Source organism: Lepus europaeus, chromosome 5 (genome assembly GCF_033115175.1).
Source record: "Lepus europaeus isolate LE1 chromosome 5, mLepTim1.pri, whole genome shotgun sequence".
In the NCBI taxonomy this organism is placed as follows: Eukaryota; Metazoa; Chordata; class Mammalia; order Lagomorpha; family Leporidae; genus Lepus; species Lepus europaeus.
This window is the reverse complement of record NC_084831.1, coordinates 42,059,671-42,079,058: the sequence shown is the minus strand read 5'-3', so window position 1 is coordinate 42,079,058 and position 19,388 is coordinate 42,059,671. Positions and strand designations below refer to the sequence as shown.

Here is a 19,388-nt window from a genome sequence, read left to right as displayed (position 1 = left end):
GAAAGTTATCATAAGAAATATTTGATGCCTGAAAAGAAATATCTCCCATGTATATTATGTTACAGAGGATAGTGTCTTAATAACCTAGCATCCTACATAAGAAGATACATTTTCTCAGTAGAGCTGTTGGCTCATTCTCATTCTTAACATTTCCCTCAAGCCATCTTAGAAAGCTCAGACCCCAAGAAAGGGCTAACGGCAATAATGTCAGTTAAAAGAAAGTGAAACAGGAGCATTTAGCATGCAAAGGCTACCGACATATTTGAGATCAGTCTCATGTACATAATTATCTCTTAAAAAAAAAAAAAAAGAGGCCGGCGCCGTGGCTTAACAGGCTAATCCTCCACCTTGTGGCGCCGGCACACCGGGTTCTAGTCCCGGTCGGGGCGCCGGATTCTGTCCCGGTTGCCCCTCTTCCAGGCCAGCTCTCTGCTGTGGCCAGGGAGTGCAGTGGAGGATGGCCCAAGTGCTTGGGCCCTGCACCCGCATGGGAGACCAGGAGAAGCACCTGGCTCCTGCCATCGGATTGGCGCGGTGCGCCGGCCGCAGCACACCAGCCGCGACGGCCATTGGAAGGTGAACCAACGGCAAAGGAAGACCTTTCTCTCTGTCTCTCTCTCTCTGTCCACTCTGCCTGTCAAAAAAAATAAAATAAATAAAATTTTAAAAAAAGATTATTTATTTGAAAGTCAGAGTTACAGAGAGGCAGACACAGAGAGAGACAGAGAAAGAGGTCTTCCATCCACTGGTTCACCCCCCAAAATGACCTCAAAAGCCAGAGCTGGGCCAATCCGAAGCTAGGAGCCAGGAGCTTCTTCTAGGTCTCCTATGTGGGTGCAGGGGCTCAAGGACTTGGGCCATCTTCTACTGCTTTCCCAGGCCATAACAGAGAGCTGAATCAGAAGTGGTGCAGCCAAGACTGGAATCGGCACCCATGTGGGATGCCAGCACTGCAGGCAGTGGCTTTACTCAGAGCTACAGTGCCGGCCCCATCATCTCTCTTTTCTCCCACAACATATATGAAGAGTAAATAAAATAATGTATAAAGTGATTAGAAGGGTACCTGACATACAGTAATCATTCACTAAATGTTAACTACTGTTACTAGTATCTATCAAGTGCCAACCATATATTAACTTATGCTGGAAATTCAGAAGCTAATAAGACAATGTCCTTGCCTTGTAAGTACTCACAGTCTAGTGAGAGAAAAAAATACATAAATATATAATTATATGATGCGTTATAATCTTTAGAGCACAAAATGAAGTGACTTTGCCTAAAGAAGAGGGAAAGGAGAATAGTCCAGGCCAATGATAAATGGTATGTGTACAAAGGCAGGGAGGCATAGAAAAGCCTAGTCTGTCCAGGGAGTTTTGAGAGAGTTTGTGTGAGTCAACATCAGGGTATGTGGAAAGGAAATGGACAGTGAAGTTGATCTACAGTGTGTGAGGCCTGCTGTGCTAAGAAGTTTAGACTTTTTTAAAGTATGTGGAAATCACTATCAGAAAGGAATATTAAGATATGATTTGCATTTTAGAAAGGTCACTCTTTTATTAATACTGTTTTTTTCAATAATAGTAATTTGGTAACAGCAGTATATAATTATAAAATCTCATTTAAAATTAGGAAGGGGGTATCTTTTTTTTTTTTTTTCAGAAGTGTAAGCTATTTTAATATTTCTCTTTCTTTTTGTACCTGGCCTAGTGCATTCCTGATAGTAGGTGTGGAATGGAATAATGGCTCAAAATTAAGCCAAATACCAAGTGGTTCAGAACAGAAAGCCTGCAAACAGGTGGTTTTCTTCAAGTACGTCTAGAGTTGGAAATTATTTCTCCTTTTTTCCTAGATGATTAGAACCTGTCCAGTCTTCTCCTGCATTCATATAATTTTTTTAAGTTTTTTTTTTTTTTTTTTTTTTTTTTTTTTTTTGGACAGGCAGAGTGGATAGTGAGAGAGAGAGACAGAGAGAAAGGTCTTCCTTTTTGCCGTTGGTTCACCCTCCAATGGCCACTGCGGCCAGCGCATCGCACTGATCCGAAGCCAGGAGCCAGGTGCTTCTCCTGGTCTCCCATGCGGGTGCAGGGCCCAAGGACTTGGGCCATCCTCCACTGCCTTCCCGGGCCATAGCAGAGAGCTGGCCTGGAAGAGGGGTAACCGGGATAGAATCCAGCACCCCAATCGGGACTAGAACCCGGTGTGCCGGCGCCACAAGGCAGAGGATTAGCCTGTTAAGCCACGGCACCGGCCCATATAATTAATCAAATTATTTCTATATATTGCATTAAATCCCTCTCAAGACCTTCTATTTCTTAGCCCATATAAAATTTGAAATTGCTGCTGTGAGATATGTGATTTTCAATCTTTCACAGTAATGTCAGAGCTAGATTATAGCTTCTGATTATTTTGTAGTAGACATACTAGATACTTTTTTTTTCTTGAAGTTGCCCATAAACTTCAAATCCCATTAGGCTTTTATTCCCTACTTAGTAAATTGAAAATGTAAAAGGCTGTAATCAGCATTGATAATGTTTTTAAAGGGTTGGAAAGTCTAGAAAGCTCCAGATAGTAAATATTTTGGCATTAGGGATTGTATGTTTTCTGTCACAGCTACTCAACTCTGCTACTATAGCACAAAAATAGCCATAGACAATACATAAATAAATGGGCATAGCCATGTGCCAATAAAATTTTATTTACAAAAAATTTTATTATTACAAAAATTTATTTACATGAATTTTATTTATGGTCTTTGGCCCAAAGACCATAATTTGCTGACCTGTAATTGAAAGTAAGCGTCCTCCTTCCATCTTATCTGTATGGTTTCAGGAAGGATTCCTGAGTGCAGTAGTAGGATTTATCAGAGACCACCGTATCATCTCTCCATTGCACATAGGCATACAGATGCACACACACTCCCAAAAAATCTCCAGAGCACATAGCAAGACCTACCTTGTAACAAAGCTGCCATATTGGAAAGGAAATACATGTTTGTGTCTGTGTTACTTTCTTGTAGTGTATACTCTTAGTGAACATGTTCCTGTGTGAGAAATTTACATGTCTGTTTGGAAACCTTTTGTAGGGACTGTGTTCAAAATGAAATACAGGTCTTGTCTTCCAATATCCTGCCTGGCTGCTAAAGGATTCAATCTCAATCCTAGTATATCACCATTATTCTAAAATAATATGGGTTGCCTTTCCTCTATATGGCTCTCCTGGAAGCAAAAATAACATCTCAGCTATCTTTCACTTAAGAAATACTACTTTCATTTCATTTTAGTTTCTGTTTTATTCAACAATTAGGATTTAAAAAGACTGGGTTACTATAGATCAGCAAAAAGGTACATACATTATTTTTTAAAAATTATTTATTTGTTTGAAAGAGTTACAGAGAGGCAGAAGCAGAGAGAGGTCTTCCATCCACAAATGGCCACAATGGCCAGAGCTGCACTGATCTGAAGCCAGGAGCCAGGAGCTTCTTCCAGGTCTCCTATGTAGGTGTGCGAGCCCAAGGACTTGGGCCATTTTCCACTGCTTTCCCAGGGCATAGCAGAGAGCTGGATCAGATGTGGAGCAGCTGGAATTCGAACCAGTGCCCATATGGGATGTAGGTGCTGCAGGTGGCAGTTTTACCTGCTCCGCCACAGTGTCAGCCCCTCAGAGCTTTTGATACATTACTGTCGAGCACTTCAAATTCCATGCATTCTTCCTACAAAGAGAAAAAAAAAATGGAGTCTTTCAGTTAGGGAGCAGTGAGGCAAATACACTAATGAGTGTAGCACAGGGTAGTATGGAGAGCAATGACAAGTATACTACAAATGAAAAGTTCCAGCTAGGATGGGATTATGAAAATCAATTACCTTCTTAATGTTTCAGTTCTTCATCTCCTAAGTGACTCTTTAGGACATGTTAGTCTGCCATACCCATAGCTGGCTTTAAGCTGAAGCTGGAAGCCAAAACTGTAATCCATGTCTCCCCCCATGTGGACTGTAGGAACCTTGAGCCATCACCACTGCCTCTCAAGGTCTACATTAGTGAGGATTGGAGGGTCCAGAGTTGGGAATCAAACTGCGGTGCTTCAGTATGGACACAAGCCTCTTAACCACTACTGAAAGCCTGCTGCCAGTCACTTGTATAAATTTTTTTTTGTCGTTGTTGACAGGCAGAGTGGACAGTAGAGGGAGACAGAGAGAGAAAGGTCTTGTATATTTTTAAAGTGTATGAAGGACTGGTCAGATTTTGAATGGTAAGGCTGATGGAACAGGAAGTCTTCCAAGGTAGAAGAACAACATTATTTAAGGAACAAAAGAAAAAAATAATGTAAAGCGTGAGCACTGAGAACTATTAACATTAGATCAGTAAACTAATGTGAAAGTGCTGCAATCATGATTATCCATGTCTTCCCCTAATAAACAGTTCCCCTTATCTATGTCCTCTGTGCAAATGTGATGCCTAATATGAAATTGGTGCCTAATGACTATGAGAGGAAAGGAAAACAGAAGAAAGAAAAGACAAGAAGGAAGAAAGTTGGTTCAGGAAATCCTGTTTCAGCATTTGCCACACTGTTTGGCTGAGATCCCTGTATTTAATGCCCTTTTGTATCTGCACCAGTCTGTTCTGAAACAAAACTGTTTACTTCAGATACTTTTATTATATACTGTACTTGTGCTCCAAGGGCTTCCACCTGTGAAGCTTGTCCCCTTGTTGTATGTACATAATATTATAACTTATCATTCTTGCCCAGCCAGTAAATGCATTGACTTGGATAGTGCCACTTTGTGGATAAGCTCTTATCTTTTTCCTCAGTTTTTACTGCAAACAATTAAATATTTTATGCCTGGAAAACTTACTTATTTATTCAAGATATGCTTATTAAATACCTCTCAAAGATTAGGCAATGCATACACACTGTGTATAGTATCATGGGGGAATCCTTTACTAACTAATTATATAATAATTAATTAATTGCAATAGTGATAAATGCTTTAAAAGGAAAGTATAGAGTGTTGGGAGATAAACCTAATCTGTAAACTAATGTGAAGGCATGAATTCAGGAAAGTAATTTAAATTTTTAAATACCTTAAATATTTCTCAGGGTAGATTTAGTAAAATGGTTAAGATGCCATTTAAGACACCTGCATCCTATATGAAGTGCCTGGGTTCAAATACCAGCTCTGCTCCTCATTTCAGCTTCCTGTTAATGCAGACCATGGAAGCAGAAGTGATGGCTAAAGTACTTGGGTCCCAATCACCCATGTGAGAGACCCAGATGGAATTCTAGCCTCCTGGCTTCAGCCTGGTCTAGCCTGGCTATTGTGGTCATTTGGGGAGTGAACCAGTGGATGAAAGATTCTCTCTCTCTCTGTCACTCTGCCTTTCAAATTAAAAAAAAAAAAAAATTGACAACTGTTCTCCATTTCAAATATAGAAAGATAAGATTACTTCATAATTTGTCAATTATATTCTAGAGATATATAAATTTGGAAATACAGACTTAATCCACAGAAGCTCAAGATCCTTAGAAGTCTTTAAATAGATGACCGAAAAAGGAGATATTACTTGGCTAAGAATGCATAGTTTGCTGCTGGCGGAGTTAGGACTTTAACACAAGTCTGCTTATCTTCCTATTAACTCTCCTCAATTACTTGAAAAACAGAGAAAGAATGTATCAAATATAGATCAGCTATAGCCATATAAACTGTTAAGTGGCTACTTGGTACAAACTTGTGTTTTGGGTAGAGGACAGAGTTTACAGAGTAATGAATTAGGGAAATTCAAATATAAAAGGAAATACACAAAATTCACCTTGTTAGGCTGTTACATCTAGTTATAGTTAAACCTCACTAAATAGACTAAAGTGAGAGATAGTTGGAATTAAATGAAAATATTTTTTAAAATATTCTTTAAAATATAAGCTGTTAAATATAGATATCTAATAGGTGCTTTTTAAAAAAAATTATTTATTTATTGAAAGGGTTAGAGAGAGAGAAAGAGATCTTCCGTCCACTGATTCACTCCCCAGATGGCCACAATGACCAGGACTGGGCCAGGCAGAGCCAGGAGCCAGGAACTTCTTCTAGGTCTCCCATGTCAGTGGCAAATCCTGTATCCAAATCAGTTCACATCACCTAATCCACCCGCATGCTTCTGGCTCCTTAGCATTCACTTATATCACTTCTTCCCTCCTACTCAAGCACTTGAGCCCAAGGACTTGGGCTGTCTGCTACTGCTTTTCCCAGGCCATTACCAGGGAGATGCGTCAGAAGTGGAGCAGCCAGGACATGAACCAGTGCCCATATGGGATGTCAGCATTGCAGGCAGTAGCTTTACCTACTATGCCACAACCCTGGCCCCTCCAACAAGCTTTTAAAATCCATTTTTATTCATGTGTGTTACACAACACATGAAGTATTCTGACTACCTTGCAACCTGAGTGGTCTGCCAATTAGGTTAAACAGGGTTACTGATATTTTGTTCCCACATGTCCTTTCCCTTTCATCATGGCTAATATAATAGCTTCAGGTGAACAGCATGTAATTCTTCCTATTTTTTTATTTTAAAAATTAGGAATCAGTATTATTTAAACCAGTGCTTTTGGAATTAGTTATTTTGAAAAGTACAAGTATCAACCATCAGAGAGCAGGTCACTCTTGAATAGACATTAGAAAGAGCACTCAAGAAAATGATGAGCATATACTCTGCCTTAAATAAGCACATAGTAAATTGGTGAAAAAGAAAATATGCAGTTAAACTATATGGGGGACAGTGTTGTAGCAGAGCAGGTTAATCCACCACTTGCTACATCAGGATCCCATATGGGAGTGCTGGTTGAGTCTCAACTGCTCTGCTTCCTGGTATTATGCTTGGGAAGGCGGTGAAAGATGGCCCAAGTACTTGGGCCACAAACACTGGAGACCAGGATGGTGTTCTGGCTTCTGGCTTCAGCCTGGCCCAGCCTTGGCCATGTAGGAAGTGAAGCAACATAACGGAAAATCTCTGCCTCCCATTCTCTGTGTCTCTCTGCCTTTTAAATAAATAGATTTTAAAAAATAGCCATATGAAATTTCCAGTTCTGTAGTCACAAAAAGTCAAGTGTGTGATTTTATGTAGTTCAACCTAATATGCAAATGACTAAAAGGGGAACCTACACTATGATTAGACAGGTATGGGTATTTATTTATTTATTTTTTTGTTATTTATTTGACAGAGTTAGACAAGGTATTTGGTATTTATTAAGTACATATAAACTCACTTGAAAAGCTAAACATGTTCTAAAAAATTTCAACTTAGGTAACTTCTGTTATCCACACTGTATGAGTTCAGCTGTAGTGAGATTATCTAATGACGAAAACTTAGTGGTGTGGAGTGAGGTTTACCAAGATGTTTACTTTTAGCCTCTCTCTGTACTGACCAGGGGACTATTTCCTAGTCAGTCCTTGGTCCCAATCCTAAAGTCTCCAAGTTTATCAGGGGGAAGAGAGAAAGGACTAATAACTTAAACAAGTGTCAGATGTTTTGCTAGTTTATATTTTATTGCATTTCATTTTCATAATAACAATATAAAACAGATATTTCTATTTTACAGTTGAGAAAGCTGAGAGGTAGAGAGGTTAAATAACACAAAGTCATACAGTTTGTAAGTAGTACAATCAGAATTCAAACATTGTTTTCACTATGTATCATGTAGGTTTATATACTTATTTATCTGCTATATACTGAAAGTTCCTTATTTCATAATAAATTCACATAGGAATAAAAATAAGGGTATTATAATTGATTTTCTTTTCTTTTTAAAGAATAGGTAAAACAAATTTGAATCTTTTTTCTTTCTTTTAAGGATGAACGTGAAGCCAGAGAAAATGTTAAAAGAGAGCAAGATGAGGCCTATCGCCTTTCACTTGAGGCTGACAGAGCAAAGGTAGGTTTAGTCAAGGTACTTCTGGGATATAAAGAACTCAATCCTAAAAGTATTTCATTATTTAAGTTCCAACCCTTTTATCACTTGATCCCTAAAAATATTGAGTTTGCAATGTAGGAAGCTAGATTCCATTAACCAAAAGATTATAATTCTGTCTGTAGTTCTTAAAGCATAGTTCATTTTGAGAAAATAAAATTTGTCAAGAATCATTAAAAATGAAAAACAAAAATGAACCTAGCATCTATTTTGTTTCTTGTGATAGAACCCAGCATTCTTTGAAATGTTCTTTCGGTGGTTTTAATGGGCAGTCAGAGTAGAGAACCACTGACGAGTGCTTCTTGATCACCTGCTTCTTTTTGGGGCATTGAAGGAGATGAAAATGAATAAGGCAGTTTCTGTTCTGAAAGGAAGACTCACAAGGTGGTAGAGTGGTCAAGAACACAGGTGGTTGTAACATAAAGTGAGGATCCAAAGCGTCATAAGGGAAGCAGTGCATTTTGTGACAGTTCAGTGAGCAGGAGTTTCAGTGGAAAATTTTTTCCAGCTTTTTTTTGAAAACCAGGAAGTGAGAATTTACTGGAGAATGTTTAATACATGAACTAAACAGAGAAGGAGAGTGGGAGGGGAGAAGAAATGATATAAGTGAGTGGCTACAGCCATTCCACCCTGAACACGTCTGATCTTGTCTGAGTGAGTGCCTAGAAGTCAGAAAGCATGGGGGTGCATAGAGGTGATGTGAATTGATTTGGCTATGGAAAAAAAGAGCAGAAAAGTCCACAAAGAAAAAACAAGGAAGATCCTGAAGGACCTAAATATCACATTACACAGGGTTAAGAAAGGTGTTCGAGTAAGAACTCAACATGCTTGGAGAGCTGTGCTTCGTTATGGGTTTCATTTCCATTCTTGTTCCAGAGAAAAACATTCCATTACCAAGGTGTACTTCTGGGTCATATTGGGAGTAAGCCTTTTGAATGTAGCCAGGTAGCCAGTGCCTTTTTTTTTTTTTTTTTTTTTGCCCCTTGAGATAAACAAGTACTTACTGATTGCTTGTGCCCCAATTATTTTATCAACAGAGAGAAGCTCATGAGAGAGAGATGGCAGAACAGTTTCGTTTGGAGCAGATTCGCAAAGAGCAAGAAGAGGAACGTGAGGTAGGGCATAATTTAAAGAAAAATTATTTAAAAACTGAGTTTATTTCCACTGTATTCAGTATCAAGGCTGGCTGTTAATATTTCTTGCAACTTACTTTTTCCTACTTTTCCCATACTCATTTTGATGTAGAAAACTAAACCATTCCTTAAAATAATCATTCCTGATCTATTATATGGAACTCTTAGAAAATTTGATCTTGTACTAGATTTGTAGTTTTCTGTTGTTTTCAATTCTGTTTCTCTTTGGTTGCCTGAGAAATGCTTCCCATCCTTCTTAGATATTGTCTCATTACAATAATATAAACATTGTGTTTTCCTGTCCCTTCCTCAGGCTTTACCTGCTGAAGATTAGTTACTTCTGCATCATCTTACTTTGGGTCCTTAAATACAGGAAATCCATTTAGCATGAGTGCTGTTTTTGCATATCATACCCATACCAGTATAGAGAATTTTTCATTCACTCATTTTGCAGACATTCTTTGAATACTTACTATGTATGCAAAATCTGTTAAGGAATAGTGATATAGATATGGATCCTGCTCTTTAGGAGTTCATACTCTTATAAAAATGAAATTATAGCACTATATGTAAAAATTAGAGAAAGGCAGGCTGAAAGTCCATTGGGAACAAGCAAAAAGCAAGTCAGGAGAGTCATAATTCAGGATGGCTTCATGGAAAATGATTTTGAGAATTCTATACATGAGACTAATGGCAATATTTACTTTTTTAAAAAATATTTTATTTATTTATTTGAAAGGCAGAGTTACAGAGAGGCAGAGGCAGAGAGAGAGAGGTCTTTTATCCACTGGTTCACTCCCTAGAAGTCAGTAACGGCCTTAGCTAGTCCCATCCAAACCCAGGAGCCAGTAACTTCTTCCAGGTCTCCCCCATGGGTGCAGGGGCCCCTAGGGCTTGGGCCGTCTTCTGCTGCTTTCCCAGACCATAGCAGAGAGCTGGATCTGAAGTAGAGCAGCCAGGATTTGAACCAGCACCCATATGGGATGCCAGAACTGCAGGCAGTGGCTATTCCTGCTATGCCACAGCACCAGCCCTAGCAAGATTTACTTATTTAAAAAGGAAGCCATATTTTTTTTCAAGATTTATTTTGTTTATTTGAAAGGCATAATTACAGAGAGAGGAAGATCTTTCATCTGCTAGTTCATTATCCAAATAGCCACAACCCTGACCCATGCCAGGAGCTAGGAATTCCATCCAGGTCTCCACATGGGTGGCAGACCCAAGCGCTTGAACCATCTTCCACTGCCTTCCCAGGTACATTAGCAGGGAGCTGGATCAGCCTTCCCAGATGCAATTAGCAGGGATTTGGATCAGAAGCGGAATGGCTGCAACTTGAACCAGATCTCCAATATGGGATGATGGCATTACAAGCAGCAACTTAACCTGCTGTACCACAAAGCCAGCCACAAGAAAGCAGCCATCTAACATGTGACAGAATGATCTGGAGGGGGCCCTGACTGTGGCTGAGGAAAACTCCATTAGTCATCATTCTTAGTCAAGGATACCACCTCTTCCATTGATTCAGCTTTGGTTTTTGAATGAGAACTGTGCGGAGTACTGTGAAAGAAATAAAATATTTTATTGAATAATAAAATAATAATAAATATTTTCTTATTTAATAATAATTTAATAATAAAATATTTTCTGCAAGAAAAATATTTCTGCAAGAAGAGATTATACCTTAGAGAGAAAGATACATGTTTACAAGTAACAGCAAATCAAGAAAAATGCCAGAATGCTTAGGAGAAGTAAAAGAATAATAAAATATTTTCTACTTGCAAGAAAAGATTACACCTTAGAGAGAAAGATACATGTCTACAAGTAAGAGCGAATCAATAAAAATGCCAAATTGCTTAGGAGAAGTAAAAGCAAAATACTTAGGGAGTTCAGAGGAGAAGAAAAATATTGTACAACTTTGATTATCAGACAACATATGATAAAAGTAATATTTGAGTCAGATCTTAAAAGATGTATGAACTCTGATCGTTTGGAAATCAATTATTATTCATGTTCAAACACTTCCTGAGTACCTATCATATACAAAGAAGACGCTAGGCCTGACAAGCCTTAATCTATGCACTCTGAAGATAGAAATTATTTTGTTGAGCATCTTCTGTGTATCAGGTTTTCTACTTTACATATGCTCGCTTATTAACCATTAAGACAAACTACAAGAGTAGCGATTTCTCTTTATAAGTGAGAAAACTAGCTCATTGACTCACACATGGAGAAATGAGAACAATTAATTCTTACTTAAGTCTTTATGACTGTAAAGCTTGTACTTGTTCTCAAATTCCATTCCAGCACATGGCCATTTATTATGTTTATCTAGATGGGTCATGTGTGTACAGTTTCACAAAACTTTAGATAAGAGAGAGATCCTTTTAAGCTGCTTTAAGGAATACAGTTGAGGGGCCAGGACTGTGGCCTAGCAGATAAAGCCCCTACCTGCAGTGCCAGCCTCTGATATGGGCGCCGGTTCGAGTCCCAGCTGCTCCACTTCTGATCCAGGTCTCTGCTATGGCCTGGGAAAGAAGTGGAAGATGGCCCAAGTCCTTGGGCCCCTGCACCCATGTGGGAAGACCCAGAAGAAGCTCCTGGCTCCTGGCTTCTGATTGGCACAGCTTCTGCCATTGCAGCCAATTGGAGAGTGAACTAGCGGATGGAAGACCTTTCTCTCTCTCTATCCCTTTCTCTCTCCCTCTCTCTGCCTCTCCTTTCTCTCTCTGTGTAACTCTTTCTTTTTTTTGACAGGCAGAGTGGATAGTGAGAGAGAGAGAGACAGAGAGAAAGGTCTTCCTTTTTGCCGCTGGTTCACCCTCCAATGGCTGCTGCGGCCGGCACATCTCGCTGATCCAAAGCCAGGAGCCAGGTGCTTCTCCTGGTCTCCCATCGGGTGCAGGGCCCAAGGACTTGGGCCATCCTCCACTGCCTTCCCGGGCCATAGCAGAGAGCTGGCCTGGAAGAGGGGCAACCGGAATAGAATCCGGCGCCCCAACCGGGGCTAGAACCCAATGTGCCGGCGCCACAAGGCGGAGGATTAGCCTGTTAAGCCACGGCGCCGGCCCTGACTTTCAATTAAATAAATAAATAAATACTTTTTGAAAAGAAATATAATTCAAGAACTTAGGATTCTTGCATCTTCATGTTCTTTCACATATGCTCTCTTTATCTTAATAGCTAAATGTATCTTCAGCTGTACTGTCTTGCTAAAATGTCAAAGATACACAATTAATTGCATGTTCCAGATTTAGACCTTGGTAGCATATGTACTGTCTTCAGATGATTTACCTAATTTACCAGACTAAAATTTTTGCTCTTTTTCCAAATGTAGGTAAAGCCTGACCTCTCAAAAAAAAACCTATAAATATCCTTTAGCAAAACTCAGTACAGATTGAGCATCCCATAAAATTAAAAATCCAAAATGCCAAGCTTCAACCTTTTGGGTACCAGTGGAAAATTCCATACCTGATCCCATGTGACTGGTCAAAATGCAGATGCACTAAAATATATTATATAAAATTACCATAAGGTTGTGTGTATTAGGTATGTATGAAACAATAGTGACTTAACAATGGTTAGACTTGGACCTCATCCTCAAGATAACACATTAAGTGCATGCAAATACTACAAAACAAAACAAAAAAAAATTCTAATTCTAAAACATTTCTTCCTGACTCCACGCATTGTCGGATGAGGGATAGCCTCAACCTGTGTATATACTCTTGCCACTAGCATTTAAGGATGAGGCATAGAGGAAAGGAGGGAAGATCAGATTTGGCAGCTAACTATTACTTGGACTTGTCCATTGATTTGCTACCATAAAATGCATAGAGTGCAAAGGCACTCTACCCTTCCTCACTTGAGACATAATTAAAAGCTCTTAAAAGCCACATTGTGTTTATCTTAATTTAATCCAGTCTTATCTAAATTAATTTGACGCTTTTTTTCATGGGACAGCAGTGAATATGATTCAGCACACTAGGCATTACAAACCAAATACCAGGGAAAAGCTGATATTGTGCAATCTCTGAAGAAACTGAGACCCAGAAAGATTAGACAGTTTGCCTGTGGCCACCAAACTGGTTGAACACATAACCTGGATTAGAAGCAGTAACACTGCCTCCCTTCTTACTGGAAACCCTAACCCATACAATTACATTGAGGAATAAGAGTGGTTTTATTATTTTTATTATCTCCAGCATTTCAATATCCTTTAGAAAAATGGAGCATTGAATAGTCAAATGACTTTGGTCATAGGGAATTCCTTAGTAGCTGACCTCATTTTGCTATGTGTAACTGTTGAAGTGAATCAGTAAAATGTAGAAAGGTATATTGATTTGGTCTTTGTCCATGATAAGGGAAGAAGTTGTAAGACTATTCTAGGGGCATGCTTTTGGCTTAATGTTGAAGACCATTCTGAAGGAAAAGCAAAGATCTCCCATTTTACTAATTTATGTATTTACTTTTTCTTTCTAAAATCAGTTTCAACTCACGCATAAATGCATGAAATTCAAAGGCATGAAAAAAAGAAAAGATACATACAGAATTCAAGGCAGAAACCAAATAAAGGAAGATAGATCAAAAAGTAATATTCGCATGTTGACAACAGATAATCCAGTACAGACGTCAAATGCATCTGATAGGTCTTTGTAGACGTGCTCAATATGTGCCTCAAAATTTGCGCTATCCTTCTCTTGGGCCAAAACAAAGGAAAATATGATAGCTTGCAAGTTATGCTTTTTTTATAACATCAGAAAAAGGCTAATCTCTCAGAAGATGCCAGATTTTTCTAGCACTGTGACCATAGAGCAGTATTTCCTGTAGTTCCTCTTCAAAGAGGAAGGTTTGTGATATAGTAAAAACTATCCCCAGCTATATCCAAAAGCTACAATAGCAAGTCATGTATGACAGCTTCCTTTAACCAAATAACTCTAGGAAAATGTATTAAACGTTATAAAAACCATTAACATAACACCAAGTAGTGAACATAGTGGTAAAAGATAACTTCTGATTAAGATGGCCATAAGAAAGACTTCACAGAGGGAGAAAGCTGTGGGGGAGTAGAGGGATTCTGATAGTTTAAGAGGAAGTAGAAGAACATTTTGATTGAATTGATCAGTAGATGCAAGAATGGTTGGATGGAGGGCAAAAGGCAGGGTATGGGCTGGATAATCATGAACAAAGGGACAAAGACACAGGGCTTACTCAGAAAACAGTATATGGACAAATTTAGAACATAGTTCAATAATTAGTGCTATGGTTAAAAAGCCCACATTTTAGAAAATCAGAGGTGGGAAAGAATGTACACAAAGCTATTGTCTTTTGCTAATAGAACCTTTAGGACAAAGTAAGTTACATATTTTGCCTGTGTACTCATAGGCAAAAAGCCTCAGTGCTTCTTCATGTAGGAAAGTTAAGTAGTATTAAAGACCATTATTATCAAAAAGTTTGAAGCTAGAGCTGGTCTTCTGGCGCAGTGGGTAAAGCTGCTTCCTGCAGTGCTGTCATCCCATATGAGCGTTGGTTCAAGTCCTGGCTGCTCCGCTTCTGATCCAGCTCCGTGCTAATGGCCTGGGAAAGCAATAGAAAATGGTCCAAGTCCTTCGGCCCTTGCATACATGTGGGAGAACCAGAAGAAGCTCCTGGCTCCTGGCTTCAGATTGTCTCAGCTCTGGCCATTGGCAGCCATCTGGGTATTGGGCCATCAGGTGGAAGACCTCTCTCTCTCCCTCTCTCTTCCTCTGCCTCTCTGTAACTCTGCCTTTCAATTAATCTTTAAAAAATATATCATGGAGAAAATATTTGAAAACACATAGAAGGCAAATAAATGCATGAAAATACATTCAACATTGTTAGTCATTAGGAAAATGCCAAATAAGATCACAATAGATGCACACCATTTGGAATGGCTTTTTAAAAGGAAAAAACAATACCAAATATTAACAAAGATGAGGAGCAACTAGAACTCTTAAACCTTAGTAATGGGCAAGCAAAGTATCACATCCACTTAAACACACATAAGCCAGCAGTCACACTCCTAGGTCTTTACACCTGTGAAATGGGAGTAGCAGTTAAGTTTACATTCAAACAAAAGTCTGTATGAAAATATTTACAGCAGCTTTATTTGTAGCTATCAAAAACTGGAAACAACTAAAGTGGAAAAGGGGTAATCAAACTGTAGTTGAGCAATGAAATACTGCTTAGCAATAAATAGGCACAAACCAACATATTCAGTAACATGGAAGAATCTCAAGTGCATTATTCTAAATGAAGGATGACGCTTATGTAACATTTTTAAAGGTTTATTTACTTATTTGTAAGTCAGAATTAGAGAAAGAAAGAGAGATCTTCCATCCGCTGGTTCACTCCCCATAAAGCTGGACCAGGCCAAAGTCAAGAGCCAGAAGCTTCTTTTGGGTCTCCTACATGGATTTAGGGGCCCAAGCACTTGGACCATCTTCTGCTGCTGTCCCAGGCTCATTAGCAGGGAGCTGCATTAGAAGTGGAGCAGCTGAGACTCAAAGTGATGACCATATGGGATGCCAGCTTAACCCACTGCACCACAGTGCCAGCTAAGAACTATACATTTTAAAGAGTGGATTTTACTCTATGTAATACATAACCTAATCATACAGTCTACTTTGTTTCTTCTACTTCCTACCCTCTTCCCTTTGTTCATTCTGTTTCAGCCTCGTTAAGTGTCTTACTGTTCTTCAATCAAGCCAGGCACCAAGACCTTGGCATTATCTGTGACTCCTACCCATACATATCTAAATTTTAGTCCACGTGGCTTCCTCTCTCCTTTAGTGCGGGGCATGAGCGCGGCCATGGTGCAGCCAGGCCAGGCCCGGGGGCTCCGCATGCGCAGCTGCCCCTGGGTGCCCCCGCCCGAGCTGCGCAGAACGGAGCCGCGCGGAGCTGAGTAAGATGGCGCCCAGAGGAAGTAAGATGGGCGGAATCCAAAGTTGTTTACCACTAAAACTAATTGGCTGCGCAACATCAGGGGAGGCAACAAAACTAGTAACAAGTATATAGACATAGGGCTAGTCCTATAGAAATCCCCCCCCCCCCAAGGTCATTTTTTAAGTGATTGGTTGGTCCTTAGCCCTGCCCCAATGACTCTGCAGTTTTGTGCTATAAAAAGTTCTGTTACGCACAAAGTAAATGAGTCCTTGCTACTAGACTTGGCTCCCCGCTGCGTCTGACTGTCTCCGGGATCAGGAGGCTGGGGAACGGGCAAGTGGCGCACTTACCTTTCCTCAGGCCCAGTCCATCCTCGTTCGGGTGGACTAAGACCCTGCACTTTAGGCCTTTCCATACTGAGGATTGCAATATTTAAAATTATAGCTCTCCCTTCCTTCTGCCAACATTTCCTTCACTCATCCATGGTACTCATCATTATGTGATAGCTATATATTTTCCTTAATCTGACTTCATTTTTTTAATCTACATACTGCTAGAATATATGGTCCATATAGGCAAAAATTGGTATCTGTTTTGTTCACTACAGTTTTCTCATCATCTAGAATCATGCTTGACACATAGAAGGTGCACAATAAATAGGTGTTAGCCTATTTAACACAAAGTGTTAGCCAGCTACTAATTGTTGTTTAGTATATGCTCATAGAAACCTACAGGCCTGTGTGTGTGCATGTATTTGAGTGTGATTGTATATGTTTAAACCAGTCTTTGCTTTTTATTGTAAGAAAATGGTATATTATGATTTCTGTTTAAAAGGAAAATATGTAGAAACAGTCTTTCTTGTGTATCTTTTTCACTGCCTAATTTCATTTCAAACAGTGTCCCTATTTCTCATCCCTCATGTGAATGCTTCAGTATTCAGGTACTTTTATAAAAACAACAACAACAAAAAATCCAGGATCAGTTCATATTTCTAACTTATACCAGGTTTCCGTGTTTTATTACAAATCTAAAATAATGCAAATAAAAAACTATTTGTTGAACAAATCAAATTGAAGTTTAACAATAGTGTTTACTGTGACTGCTGTTTGAGTGTAGGTGCCCTTTGTGTTGTTGTTTTACAACAGTGTTTGCTTACATAAGGCCTTTGTTTTTAACTATCATATTTGAAACTAAACTCTTGATGTGTTTTTAGCCTTTTGTCCAGTGAAACAGTTGGGTATGCAGATCCCAGGGTTGCTGGCTTACCTTATATCTCAGCATTGTTTTCCACATTGGTTCTATTGGTGTGGGGTATCTGAGGTCTTTTTTCTTACTAGTAAAAAGCCCCAGAGACTGCATACATTGAGTAGCAGATATTGTCTGCACATTGAATGAATCAATGAGCTACTGTTGTTTATTCTTCTGTAATATATAATTGGTTGAGTTCAGATAATAATGTAGCATCTGTTGTTGTACTGTGCAGGGAAATGTCAAAATAGAAAACATATAGACAGGTGGATTAAAGGAAGAATAGGAGAAAAATCAGGAAATATCACATTGTTTTGATTTTTAAAAGTAGGTACAAAGGAATAATCATAACAAAAATAATAATAACAATAGCTGTCATTTGTTGATCACAGTGTTATACAGCATGTGAATTGATCCTAAGCATTTTTCTTTTTTTTTTTTTAAAGATTTACTGATTTATTTGAAAGTGTTACACAGAGAGAAGAGAGGGGGAGAGAGAGAGAGAGAGAGGTCTTTTATCCGATGATTCACTCCCCAGTTGGCCACAACAGCAACGATCTGGAGCCAGGAACTTCCTCTGGGTATCCCATGCGGGTGCAGGGGCCCAAGGACTTGGCCATCTTCTGCTGCTTTCCCAGGCCATAGCAGAGAGGTGGACAGGAAGTAGAGCAGCCGGGTCTCAAACTGGTGCCCTCATGGAATGCCAGCGCTTCAGGCCAGGTCATTGACCCACTGCGCCACAGCACCGACCCCAGCATTTTTCATTTATTGAATGCTGACCCTGTGTCAGCACTTGCTAGATGTTTTAAAAACATTACTTTCGAGGGGGTGTTTAGTGCAATGTGAAGACATAATTTAGGATACCCGCATTCTATATCAGAGTGCCTGGGTCTGGGTCTTTACTCCACTTCCAGTTCCAACTTCTTACTAATGCAGACCTCGGGAGGCAGAGGTATTGACTCAAGCACTTGGGTCCCAGCCACCCACGTGAGAGATCTGGATTGAGTTCTAGGCGCCTGGCTTCAGCCTGGCCCAGCACTGGACAGAATGTTACTATGAAGCAGAACATGCTAATACCAGACTTCTTCAACTACAGAACCTCTCAGGCTGCTAGGAGCAAAAATAGATTTTAGTGAATTTCTGTCATGGATTCCAATATAGGCAGGGACTTCATAGACCTTATAAACTTTTTTTAATAGAGATATATTTATTTATTTGAAAGCAGAGTTAAAGAGGGAGCAAGAAAGAGAGAAAGAGAGAGATCTTCCATCTACTGGTTCACACCCCAAATGGCCACAATAGCCACTGCTGGGCCATGCTGAGGCCAGGAGTTTCATCCTAGTCTCTCGCATGGGCCCAAACACTTGGGCCATCTTTCGCTGCTTTTCGCTGGTGCATCAGCAGGGAGCTGAATCAGAAGTGGAGCGGGGACTTGAATTGGTGCCCACATGGAATGCCGGTAGCTTCACCCTCTCTATCTCAGTGCAGCCCCCATTATAAACTTGTAACTTCCTTCCAGTGAAATGTTATGAATGTGAAATATTATAGTTACTTTAGATTGAGATCTAAGAAACTTGAGTTTAAGCCCAGCTATAGCCATGAGGTCTCTCGGCAATTTATCTGACCTATTTGAGTCAGTATTCACATCTGTAAAATGAAGTGTTTGCTCATAGGTCCAGAAAACTATCCTGAGACTTGACCAAATCCCATAGCAAGTAAGAGGCAAAGCTGGAACTAGGACAGTGGTCTCCTGCTTTCAGAAAACCTGTTATTTGAATTTGTTCCTTTTTTAAAAAAAAACTTAAAGTGAAGGCCAGCACTGTGGCTCACTAGGCTAATCCTCCGCCTTGCGGCGCCGGCACACCGGGTTCTAGTCCCGGTCGGGACACCGGATTCTGTCCCGGTTGCCCCTCTTCCAGGCCAGCTCTCTGCTGTGGCCTGGGAGTGCAGTGGAAGATGGCCCAAGTGCTTGGGCCCTGCACCCCATGGGAGACCAGGAGAAGCACCTGGCTCCTGCCATTGGATCGGCGCGGTGCGCCAGCCGCAGCGCACCAACCACGGCGGCCATTGGAGGGTGAACCAACGGCAAAGGAAGACCTTTCTCTCTGTCTCTCTCTCTCACTGTCCACTCTGCCTGTCAAAACAAAACA

The 19,388-nt window shown here is 39.9% G+C and overlaps 1 protein-coding gene across 1 annotated transcript in view; it reads left to right on the top strand.

Moving 5' to 3' along the window:
• FAF1 (Fas associated factor 1) overlaps positions 1-19,388 on the top strand; it is a 476,212-nt gene that overhangs the window by 385,818 nt on the left and 71,006 nt on the right. Inside the window, exons 16-17 of the mRNA XM_062191295.1 lie at positions 7,835-7,915; positions 8,989-9,066. Of these exons, the coding sequence (XP_062047279.1) occupies positions 7,835-7,915; positions 8,989-9,066 (159 nt within the window). The remainder of the gene's footprint in view (positions 1-7,834; positions 7,916-8,988; positions 9,067-19,388) is intronic.